Raw genomic sequence first — 11,861 nt, 5'->3', positions numbered from 1 at the left:
TAGACCCATGTTCAGTAAGGAGACTTCAGCTCAGATTTGGGAGGCCTGGCCTGCTGCTTATGAGCTGAGCCAAGCTGTGCAGGCACCCCTGGGTCTGTGGTCTGAGTGCTTGCCCAAAGGGAATCTGGAGCCCAGCTGTCCACTGTCAGGTATGTCACCAAATTGCCCAGGCTGGTCTAGAACCCCTGAGCTCAGGCAATCCTCTTGCTGAGAAGGGTTTTATACATGCAGTGCTGATGTTGGCACCCACGGGAAAACACAGTATGTACAAGGAGCAGCACAGGCCACTCAGACACTGGCCAGGCCCTGGCCAGCAGCCTTGCCCCTGAATCCCTGCTCCTCGGTAATGCCACTAGGAAGCCCCCAGTTCTGGGCCCACGGCTGCAAACAGAGAATGTCGGTAATAACTACTACCCTCATATTGCCCATAAGGTACCTGACTACCACCAGGGCTGGCAGAGGGACACTGGACTCAGCATCCCGCCATCCACCCGACAGTGCTGTGCACACATTGCCCCAGCAGTGCAGGCCCCCACTGTATAACCACCAGGTGTTGCAGGCCTTTGTGGGCAGAGCCCTGGAGCCAGGCCTGGCCAGGTCCCTGAACTGCAGCAGACAGCAGAGGGATCTGGGGCCTCCTGTTGGAGGAGCTTGCCCTGGGCCTTGGGAGTAGGCTCGTTGGAAAGGCAGTCCAGCACCCAAAGTGGGTTTTGTGCCCAGCACGGATGAACTGGAGAGACCCCAGAGAGAAGGGAGGCTTCCTGGCAGAGACTCATATCCTACTTTGAAGGGTAGGCCATATGGAAGAGGGTGAGCTTGTGGGAGGAAGAAGGGTTGTGAGGGTGCTGATGCCATACCAAGGAGAGTGGAGAGTGTGGGCAATTCTACAGCTTCAGGGAGGCTGATTGGGTGGTTCTTTTGACTGACTTGGGTGGGGTGGAGGAGGAGCGAGGCTAGGGAACTGAGTCTTTGGGGGTCTGTGCCTTTGAAGAGAAATGTGAAGGAGGTTCTGAGAGGGTGTTCTGAAGGAAGAGCTGGGTCAATGAGAGAATGAGGCTGGCCATCAGGAGGGAGGCCCAGGCTCTGGTAGAGGGCTGAGGACAGTGAAAGGCGAGCTTTTGTCAGCAGGCCACAGTGGGGGCAGGGAAGCGGGGCCCAATCCCCAGCCCTGCCCCCCTCCTCATCCTCCAGTGCTGAGGTCTGGGGGGTTACCTCCAGCTTTGGTGTGTGTCATCTGTACTTCCTTTCTTATGGATAGGGTCTCCTTTCTTGTGGCCCTGCAGCCTATGCCTGGCTCACAGTAGAGACCAATGGAGTGCCCTCACTCCATCCCTAGACCCTATAACTTGCCTCTCCTTGTGGGAGAAACAGGTTGAGATGGCTCTGGGTACACAGGGAAGAGCAGAATGCCCACCCCCATCTCACCTCAGCCCCACCCAAGGCCACCACTTCTGCCTGGCAGGGTCCCAACAAGGGAAGTTGCATCTCCAAGGCCCAGGCAGGATCTGCAGGACAAGGCCAGAACCCAAAGTTGGGATTCCTAGGCCAGGTGAGTGGGGCTCAGTGGGACCAAGCCTGGGCTCTGAGCTCCCATAGGCTAGACCCCAACTCTCTGGTGGCTTTGGCCAAGGCTGGGACCCCTGTTGAGCCTCAGATTCCTCACTTTGGAGTGGGGCTGCTGCAGGGCCACCCAAGACACTGGGAAGCATGCCTGGCCTGGGCATTCCATGGAGGTCTCCCAGGTGTGGACAGAGGTCATTGAGACAGTAGCACCAGTGTGGAAGGTCAGGGTGGGAGGTAGGGTAGGTGGGCCTCAGGTAGGGGGAGGTCCTCAGGTGAGAGGTGCCTCCACCTCACTCCCATTTGTGGGTTCTCCACCACTTCTCCAGCCTGAGCTGGCTCAGCCACAGGAAGCCCCTGCAGCAATCCTGGAGGAGGCAGGGATGGAAAACTAGAGCAGGGTGAGGCCTTGCAGATACAAACCTGGCATCGTGGCATTTGCTGGGGCAGGGCCTACCCTCTTCCCAGCCCTGTCTTCTGCCTCTGCGCTTTGTCCTTTCAGCACCTGTGTCCCCCTCAGTCCCCTCAGGCGTCCCTAGCCCAGCACTTTGCAGGAGGCTGCCAGTGGGAGTATCCAGGGGGATGGTGTGAGTGTCCTTGTGCTGCTACAGCAAATCACACACACTTGTTTCTAACAGTTCTGGAAGCCATCAAGGCAGGGCCACACTCCCCTGTGAAGTCCATCAGGGCAGGACCACAGCCCCTCTGAAAGCTCTAGGGGAGACTCCTTCCTGCCTCTTCCAACTTCTGATGGGTCAGGGCTTCCTTGGCTTTTGACGGTATCACTCAGTTTCTGCCTCCATGTTCACATGGTCTCCTCTGTGTGGCTGTGTCCAAATGTCTCCCTTCTTTTTTTTTCTGAGTTGGAATCTCACCTGTAACCTAGGCTGGAGTGCAGTAGTATGCTCATGGCCACTGCAGCCTGGAACTGCTGGGCTCAGGTGATCCTTCCACCTCAGCCTTCCAAGTAGCTGGGACTACAGGCATGCACCATGCCCAGCTAACTTTTTTATTTGTTGTAGAGATGAGATCTCACCAAGTTGCCCAGGCTGGTCTCAAACCTGTAGGTTCAGGCAATCCTCTCACCTCAGCCTCCCAAAGTGCTGGGATTATAGGTATGAACCACCGTGCATAGCCTAATGTCCCTCTTCTTTAAGGACACTTGTCAATGTGGTTAGGGTAAAGATCTATTTTGCAAAGACCCTAATTCCAAATAAAATCATTCATAGGTACTGGGGTTATGATCTGAACATATCTTTTGGGGGAACACAATTAAACCCATAATAGTCATCCCCATGCTGTGAGCTCTGTGGGAGTGGGACAGCAGACCTGCTGTATACAAGTTCACATCATTCCTGTACAATAGGAATAAAGAGTAATGAAAATGCAGAGAGGCCAGTGAAAATGTGGGGTGTGCCCAAGAGGTCCCAGTTCTAGACTTCCATGGCTCCTGTGTCTTCTTAAATAGTATACAAAACAGTAGGGTCTTAAGTTTTACTTCATGGCCATCTGGTTTCATGCCTCAGCCTGCCCCTCACCCTCATGTTATGCTGGGGTCTTGTCCATGTGATTCTCACATATCCTTCCCTCTAACCAGGGCTCACTCTACAGCTCTCCTCTGTGGTTATCTAGGAGTTTCTGCCTCTTCACACACCAGGATGCTGCCAGGAACATCCTCAACAAGGTTCTTTGTAGACCATGTGGCTGTATCCCCAGCAAGGTTCACCTCTCCAACACCCACCCCTTCCATGCTATGATAATGATAACCCCCAATTCTGTTCAGGGTCCACTGTTCAGGGACAATGATACCTCCACCACCCCACTTCCAGATCAGGGTGGATCCTTTCAACTCTGAGTTAGGCGTGGCCATCCTGGCCCCTACTGACATGTGACCTAATTCTGCCAATCAGCCAGACAAGGTCTCCTGTGGGCTCCTGGGAACATTTCCTTTTAGGATAGAAGGAAGAGATAGGGCCTCTTCTTTCCCAGGATATTTTTGTATCCAAAGTTGAATCTTACAACCATGAAAAGCCACCACTGCATGAAGTTACAGATTCATGGGCGGACCAATGTCTGCATGATGCTGGGTCTTTTCATCCATGAACATGGTTCCTCTCTCCACACATTCACATCTCGGGCCTTTCCATATTCTCCATAAAGAGCTTACATATATTTTCCTGGGTTTTCCCAGGAGTGGGGTGGTGGAGGTATCATTTTTCACTGTGGTGGTGCTGGGCCTGACCATAAGGGTCGTCTGAGTCTGTGGGTGTAAAGCTCAGGGTCAAGGCCACTTCTTTGTGTGAATGGGGAGTGCACAGGTATGTATTCACTTTGAGAACCATTTCCAAAACCAAACAACAGCACCCTGTACCTGAAGCTGTCAGGTGTGGAGAGAACGTTATGAGGAACCAGGATGGCTGCCCTGAAAACCAGTCCCCATGACCCCTGTCCTTTGGCACCTCAGCAGGAGCTGGGCTAGGTCACCCCCTCCCACGCCTAAACCTGATGATGAAATGGGGATTGTGGGGAGCTATGAAATGAAATTTGGAAGTGCAGAAGAAGGTATGGAGTAGTGGTCTCCTCCTGCTGAGGCTCCCAGATCCTGTACATGTCCAGGCCACCAGGTGAGACCCTGAGCACCTGGTGAACTTGGCAAGTGCCAGCCCCATCACAAATCAGTCCCTATCCCAGCAGCATCCCCCACCCACCAAATCCTAACCTGACTGCCCCCCTTCCTGGCATCAGCTGCTCTGGCCGGGCCCCTATGTTCATGGTCAGACCTGCTCAAACCCTCCCTGTGAGCCCATGGTGACCACTCCTTTCCATGCTGAGCTCTGAGCTGGATAACAGAGGCACAGCTTATGGAGGCTCCAGGGGTCAGATCATGATCACCTTTGCCTTCCCTGCAGGGCTGTGACTCCCTTACACAGACACAGCGTGGCCGGCTACAGAGCCGCAGGGCCCGGATCCACCAGCAGATTGACAAGGAGCTACAGATGCGAACAGGTGCTGAGAACCTCTACAGGTGAGCACTTGTGGCCGGCTGGCCTCAGGGAGCAGGGTCCACCCCCAGAGGATGGTGATGGGGCAGGGCAGTGACCCAGGCAGGTGTCTGCTCTGTGGCCCAGCTGGGGAAACAGATGTATGAGTAGGTGGGTCTTGGTGGCCACACAGTATGCTTTACTGCTCAGCCATAATATTCATAGACCCACCTCTGTGGGCCTCTCTGTGCTGAGCCAGAGGTGCCAGGGAACTGATGGCCCCCGGGGTGTGCAGGGCCTGAGAGCCTCTGACAGTGCATGTGGTGTCCAGTGGGAGCTTCTTGGAAGAGGCATAGTTAAAGCTAAGCTGTGTCAGGTGACTGGATGTCTCAAGGTTGGAGACCTGGAAAAGAGTCTTCCAGATCCAGGGGCAGCCTCTTCCTTAGAGCATATAAACTGTGAGCACCAGTGTGTGAAGGCCTAAGTCCAGGGAGATGCTCCCACCTGTGCCAGCTACAACTTTGAGCTCCAGAATAGGGTGGGAAGACTTATCTTCTTAGCACTCTCTGCCTCTCCACCCCCAGCCTGAACTTTCTTGGGGGCTCCCAGATCCCTCTGCCAGGCCCCCGATGCAGGCAGAGAAAGGGGTCAGGCTCTCTTGCTATCCAGGGAAAGTTATGTTTGAATGCTTTGAAGGGTGATATGAATCCCAAGGGAAGCTCTGCTTCTGAGGGAGGTGCCCCAGGCTTGAGTCAGGATATGCTTATGCTAAGGCAGTTGAGGATGATGAACTGTAAGGAGAGGTCACCTTGTGGCCCCTCAGTTCCTGCTGGTGCTCCCGCCCCACCCATGGGCAACTGGCTGGTTCCATCAGTGACATCCCTTGGGGGAGTGGGCTTAGACCTCTGGCAGGTCAGTGGGCAAAAGGGCTGTGGTAGGCACAGGACCATCGGTTCTGCCGCAGCGCTGGCTTCCGACCTCTCTTGGCCTCCCCCAGAGCCACTAGCAACAACCAGGTCAAAGAGACAGTTGCCCTGGAACTGAGCTACGTCAACTCCAACCTGCAGCTGCTGAAGGAGGAGTTAGAGGAGCTCAGCAGTAGTGTGGACACATGCCAGCACAGAAGGTACACGTGTATGCAAGGACAGGAGCCAAGATGGCACATATGCTTGTGCACATGTGCAGGGATGCCATCCAGGACACATGCACATGTGGGCATCCATGAGGGAGGGTGATGCATCCTGTGTTTCAGGAACTTGAGGGTGGACTCTAAGCTGCTGTGGGCAACAGGGTCCAACCTTACAGTCTGGAGTCAATGCTTCTGGTTGTAGTGAAGGTGTCACTGTCCCAATGATCCCTCTGGGCCTGAAGGAGACCAAGGATCTGGACTGGTCCACACCCCTGAAGGTGAGTACTGGCCTGTGAGTTTTGAAGGACACAGCCCTGTTCTGGGACCCAAGGGGATCTGGGAGGCGTCCTGGTCCAGCTATCTCTTTGAACAGATGAGGAAACCTGAGGCCCAGAGAGAAGAAGGGCTGACCTGGTGATACCCAAGGACCTATTAGAAGGGCCAGGGACCTAGTGTTCTGTCTTTGGTCAACCCTCCTCCTGCTAAATGCAGGGCCATGCCCCAGTCTGGAGGGTGATCTGACTGGGTGGATTTGAATATATGCCCTGCCCTAAAATGGGTTTAACAGAGCCTGGTCATCCTGCCAGAAGCCCTAAGGGAGTCACAGAGTCCCGGGCTCTCTCACTGAGGATTCTACTGTCTTATGGACACCGCTTACCCATTCAGAGCCCACCACTGGCTCACAAGTCTCTTGGAGAGGACTCAGACCCCAGATCAGAACCATGCACTACTTGGCAGGGTCCATGGGAAAGCGACTGACTGTGCCTCAGTGTACAAGTCTGCCAAGTGGCAGATGGCACCTCCTTCCTGGGGCTACTGAAGGGATTAATAAGGGAATGTGCATAAAAATGCCACCAGTGAGGTTCCCAGCCCTACTTCTATCGTGGGAGTGGGGGTAGGGGTAGAAGGGAAACCCCAGGGCCAGAGGGGCAGGACCCATGTCAACACCTGGCCCTGATGCTCACCAGGCCCCTCCATATCCTGGGCTGCAGCCCTTTTCTGGGGCTTCTGATGAGGAACCCCCAGGCTCTAGCCCTACGTGGCAGCCAGCCTGCTCTGCAATGTGGGTCCTCCCTCTGCTATGGGTCTTCCCTCAAAGTGGGCTGGAAGACCCCAGGGAAGGCAGCTGGGCACAGGATTGCTGCAGAGGCCAACACCTGCTCCCTCCATCAGGAGCTGATCTCAGTGCACTTTGGAGAGGATGGCGCCTCCTATGAGGCAGAAATCAGGGAGCTGGAGGCCCTGCGGCAGGTGTGTGTGCTCCCCCCATCCCTCCTCCTGCAGCCCCAGGAGACACGTGAGAAAACCAAGACTTAAATCAGGAATGGAAAGATTGAACCCAGTGTAGTCATTCACATGTCTTGGGGAAGCGAGTCTCTGGAGGACTTTGAGGAGATAGGTGTACCCAGGGGTCCCTGTATGTGCAAACACACCCAGCGTGCATGTGGCTCTGTGTCTACCCACTGCTGGCCTTTGGGAACAACGCCTCCCAGGACCCTGCCTGGCCTTACCCTCAGTGTTGCTCCTCACCTTGGCCCACAGTCTCCCACAGGCCAATGCCCAAGGGGCTCCCCAGGGCAGTGTGCAGGAGTGGGGTGGGCTGGGGCGGTGGGGCCCAGCGGCTCCTGCCCTACAGGCCATGCGGACCCCCAGCCGGAACAAGGCAGGCCTGGAGCTGCTCATGACCTACTACAATCAGCTCTGCTTCCTGGATGCACGCTTTCTTGCTCCTGCCAGGAGCCTCGGGCTCTTCTTCCACTGGTAGGGGGGTTGGCAGATGGGGGTGTACTGGGGAGGGGAGGCTTGGCTGCAGGAGCTCCACCCAGCCTGACCCAACCCCACAGGTACGACTCGCTCACGGGGGTCCCAGCCCAGCAGCGTGCCCTGGCCTTCGAGAAGGGCAGTGTGCTTTTCAACATCGGTGCCCTCCACACACAGATCGGGGCATGCCAGGACCGCTCCTGCACCGAGGGTGCCAGCTGTGCCGTTGAGGCCTTCCAGAGGGCTGCTGGTGAGGGCAGCCCAGACCTCTTCACGCAGCAGACAGGGTGCAGATGTTGCAGAGCCTCTTCTCTGGGTCAGGGACTGGGGGCTGGTTAGCACATGTCCCCCCAGTGTAAGGGGCTAAACCTTCAGGTACACCCTTTGAAAGGGTCCTGGCGGCAGCTCTGGCCAGACACGACCCTCGTTGCTGCATGGGGCAGAGCTGGCTGGGGTGGCAGGAGGCCCTGCCTGTGTCAGCGCCTCTCTCGCCACAGGGGCTTTCAGCCTTCTGAGGGAGAACTTCTCTCATGCTCCGAGCCCGGACATGAGTACTGCGTCACTTTCTGCACTGGAACAACTCATGACGGCCCAGGCCCAAGAGTGCGTCTTTGAGGGGCTCTCACTGCCTGCTCTTGTGGCCCCCCATGACTGCCTGGCCCAGCTGCGCCTGGCTCAGGAGGCTGCCCAGGTGAGCTCAAGGAGCCCTGCCTGGGACCTTCCACAACCTGGCAGTGGGCAGGGGTCTGCATCAGAGCACAGGGTGGGAGCATCAAAACAGGGGCAGAGCTGGAGTCAAAGCCCGGGTCTAGGCAGGGAGAGTAAAGGTGAGATACCGTTGCCTCCTTTCTTGTTTGTCAGTTCTCAGAGCCAACCCTTGTCCTGGTCCATGGGCTAGTCGGGAATCTGGGGTCTTGAGACCCTGCCTCCAGGGCACAGCATGAATCAGTAGGAATTGGGGACCTGAGCTTCCTGCGTTTGGTTCAGTTTGGGTTGTGGGAGGCTGCTGGGATGTTGGCCCGGTTAGGTGGAGGCTGGGCCCAGGGTAAGGAGAGGACAGGGGACAGGCCAGCTGGGTAGGGCTGGCTGGTTTTGTCTCTTGAGTCCCACAGGCACCTCTGGGAGAGTGAGGTCCCTGTGTGCCCACTGTCCACTGGCAGGTGGCAGCTGAGTACAGACTTGTGCACCAGACCATGGCCCAGCCGCCTGTCTGTGACTACGTACCCGTGTCCTGGACTGCCCTGGTGCATGTCAAGGCTGAGTACTTCCGCTCCCTGGCCCACTACCATGCGGCTGTGGCCCTCTGCGACAGCTCCTGTGAGTGCCTCACCCGCTTGCCTTTGGGTGCTGGCAGAGGCCCCAGCAGCTCCTGGCTCACAGCCTTTCTGATCCCCAGTGGCGGCTGAGGGAGAGCTTCCCACACACGAGCAGGTCTTCCTCCAACCCCAGACCTCCCCCAAGTCCCAAGGCCCCGCACTGCCACAGGAGCCGGAGGAGCGTAGGAAGCTTGGTAAGGTGTCTGAGAACAGAGGGCACTGGGAAATAGTCAGTGGACCAGTGTCCCCCACTGTCACACATGTCATTCAGCACCTAACATCCCTGTGCTGGTGGGTGGGGCCGCCAACTTGTCCCTGGATGTCCCTTGCCTTGGGGATGGGGTGGCTGAGAACAGGGTCCCCAGGAGTGCTGGGCAACCTCTGGGTTGGTGGGGCACACCTGGGAAGCAGCTCGTACCTGGCCCTGCCATTTGCAATTGGCAGAGACCTCTTGGACCAGCCAGCTCCTCATCTCCCTCTAGGGCCAAACTCCCCTAATGGCCGTGGCTATGATGACCCCAGCAACCTTGACCTTGCCCATTCCTCCTACTGTGCCCTGGGATGAGAGGAGCTGGGGTCATCCTGGAAGGACAGCTGGGCCCACATGGCGTGTGATGGTGCTGTGTCCCTGTGTGCAGGCAAGGCCCACCTAAAGCGTGCCATCTTAGGGCAGGAAGAGGCGCTGCGGCTACATGCGGTGTGCCGTGTCCTGCGCAAGGTGGATCTGCTGCAGGCCGTGGTGGACCAGGCGCTGAGGCGCTCACTGGCCAAGTACTCAGAGCTCGACCGTGAGGACGACTTCTTCGAGGCTGCTGAGGCTCCTGACATCCAGCGTGAGCTGCCTGGGCCTGTCACTGGGATGGGTGTGTCCACAGCCCAGGTGGAGTCTCCGACCTAGAGAGAGGGAGGGAGAAAGGCTGAGACCCTGCAGCTGCTTTAAAGAGGCAATCACCATGATTAATAAAAATAGCAGTTGTGCTTTTGAGACCGGGCTCTCAAGGTCCCACTGAGCTATCAGGCCCTACAGGACACCTGTGGCAGGACTATACTCCCGGCACCTGACTCCTACTCTGGGGAGAAGCCCACAGACCTGGGACAGGCACAACTGGGACTTCAGGGAGGGCTTCTAGGAGCCACCTGGGGTGAGTGGGGGGCATATATTCAGGGAGCTTGGGGCAGCCAGGCCTGAAGGTCTGAGGCAGGGCCAGTGTGCACAGACAGGCTGCACCTTGGGGTCACCCACTGCACTCTAGCTGAGTCAAGTTTCCCTGGCAGATCCCAGGGACTGGGGGTGACCCAGTGGCTCAAGCTTAGCTCTGCTCCTCCTCCTTCTGCCCTCTCAGCTAAGACCCAGCAGAAACCAGAGGCCAGGATGCCTAGCCTGTCCCGGGTGAAGGTGGCTGACATCTTCCACCGGTTGGTGAGCATACTTGTGCCCAGGCCTTCCCTCCCAGCGTGGGCAGGCTTGGACCTTGTGGTTTTGACCAAAGCTAGGCCCTTGAACAGGCCCTCAGTTGTGGTTCAGCCCTGCCAGACCCCCATGATACCTTACCAGTGTCTGTCCCAGGGTAGGCAAGTTGGGCTTGGGGCACTGGTCAGGCAGGGACTCCTTGGACTGTGGCCCAGCCAGGCGTCTGACCTCTGACCCCCCCAGGGGCCCTTGTCCGTGTTCTCAGCCAAGAACCGGTGGCGGCTGGTGGGGCCCGTCCATCTGACCCGAGGAGAGGGTGGCTTCGGCTTCACACTGCGGGGAGACTCACCTGTCCTCATCGCTGCTGTCATTCCAGGGGGCCGGGCTGCGGTAAGGTCCCTACCAGCCCCCTAAGGCCAAGTCCCTGGACTGCCAGTGAGGTGTGTTGTGCCTGCCTCACTGTCCACATCTCCTCACAGGCGGCTGGCCTGAAAGAGGGTGACTACATTGTGTCAGTGAATGGACAGCCATGCAAGTGGTGGAGGCATGCAGAGGTGGTTGCAGAGCTGAAGGCTGCAGGAGACACAGGCGTGAACCTGCAGGTGGTGTCACTGCTGCCTGGCTTGGTGAGCCTGGGGCCTTGGGAGGGAAGTCCCCAGACTCCTTGTCCCACCCCAGCCCTGGGCCTTCCCCAGATATTCATGAGGCATTGGTAAAGGAGACTGGTGTGTAATTGGCCCTCCCTAGGGTGTCCTTCTGGGCAGGGATCGCCTGTGCTACTGCCTCCCCATGGAGGCTGCCGCCCTGTCCCCGAGGAAGCCCCAGCCCGCCCATCAGTGAGCCTCTGTGTCCTGAGACTTGAGGCCTCCATCCCAGAGGTTTCATCTACCCAGCATGGCCCATGCAGGGTTGGGTGAAACACATTGCACCCCTGCTGTGTGGATTCCCTGAAAGGAGCCCCCACACAGGTCCCTGACATATCAACTGCCTGCTTCCAGACTGGTCACAGACAGGGGCAGGCCAGCAGTGGCTGACTATAGTCTGTATCTGTCCTGGTTGCAGGGAGACCGACGGCCATCCCCTCTGGGCCCCAAGGGGCTTCTGAGGAGCCAGAGAGAATATGGCTGCAAGACGCCATCATCTGCACGTGCCAGCCCACGGCCCCTACTTGGCTGGAGCCGAAAGCCCAAACAGGGCAAGACTGGAGGGTGTCCCCAACCCTGTGCCCTGGTGGGGACTGTCACGCCTACCCCTGAGCCAGATGTGTTGTCTTCACCCTCTGAAAGCCCAGGGTGGTCATAAGGGCTCAACTCCCTGCACACCTGGCTCACCTATCACAGGCTCCAGCTGGCTCGGAGCTATGGGGTAACTGCCCTCCCCCACACCGGAGGACCTTCAGGCAGTGCCTGCCCCACCCAGTGCCCAAGTCTTCGTAGGGGACACTTGCCTGCCCATTAAAAATGGTGGTCAGAGCAGGTGGGTCTGAGCCCAGTGCTGGGGACCATGGCCACTTCACCCACACACAAGAAATGTCCAGGTTCCCTCTAGGCACATACCAGGTCATCACAGGAGGAAGACAGCTTTCTGGGGCCACCCCACCTTGGGACAGTGGGAAATGGATGAATGGACCTAGTAGATTCTCTGGAGAACCTGTAAGAGCTGTCCTGGAGTGCTAGGGTGATGCTTCTCCCAACCAGCAAGCT

At 57.4% G+C, this 11,861-nt stretch overlaps 1 protein-coding gene across 1 annotated transcript in view; it reads left to right on the top strand.

The window, feature by feature from the left end:
- Positions 1–11,594, top strand: part of RHPN1 (rhophilin Rho GTPase binding protein 1) — a 16,661-nt gene extending 5,067 nt beyond the window's left edge. The window contains exons 2-16 of the mRNA XM_021709280.1: positions 4,470–4,585; positions 5,539–5,667; positions 5,873–5,948; positions 6,844–6,921; positions 7,307–7,431; positions 7,515–7,681; positions 7,929–8,122; positions 8,592–8,748; positions 8,828–8,941; positions 9,386–9,580; positions 10,091–10,167; positions 10,402–10,548; positions 10,638–10,784; positions 11,221–11,388; positions 11,499–11,594. Of these exons, the coding sequence (XP_021564955.1) occupies positions 4,470–4,585; positions 5,539–5,667; positions 5,873–5,948; positions 6,844–6,921; positions 7,307–7,431; positions 7,515–7,681; positions 7,929–8,122; positions 8,592–8,748; positions 8,828–8,941; positions 9,386–9,580; positions 10,091–10,167; positions 10,402–10,548; positions 10,638–10,784; positions 11,221–11,388; positions 11,499–11,594 (1,986 nt within the window). The remainder of the gene's footprint in view (positions 1–4,469; positions 4,586–5,538; positions 5,668–5,872; positions 5,949–6,843; positions 6,922–7,306; positions 7,432–7,514; positions 7,682–7,928; positions 8,123–8,591; positions 8,749–8,827; positions 8,942–9,385; positions 9,581–10,090; positions 10,168–10,401; positions 10,549–10,637; positions 10,785–11,220; positions 11,389–11,498) is intronic.
- Positions 11,595–11,861: the final 267 nt, after the last annotated feature.

This window comes from Carlito syrichta, unplaced genomic scaffold, assembly GCF_000164805.1.
Source record: "Carlito syrichta isolate Samal-C Ts95f unplaced genomic scaffold, Tarsius_syrichta-2.0.1 Scaffold170277, whole genome shotgun sequence".
Taxonomy (NCBI): Eukaryota; Metazoa; Chordata; class Mammalia; order Primates; family Tarsiidae; genus Carlito; species Carlito syrichta.
Note: the sequence above shows the minus strand (reverse complement) of the source record. Positions and strands in the feature narration are given on the sequence as shown.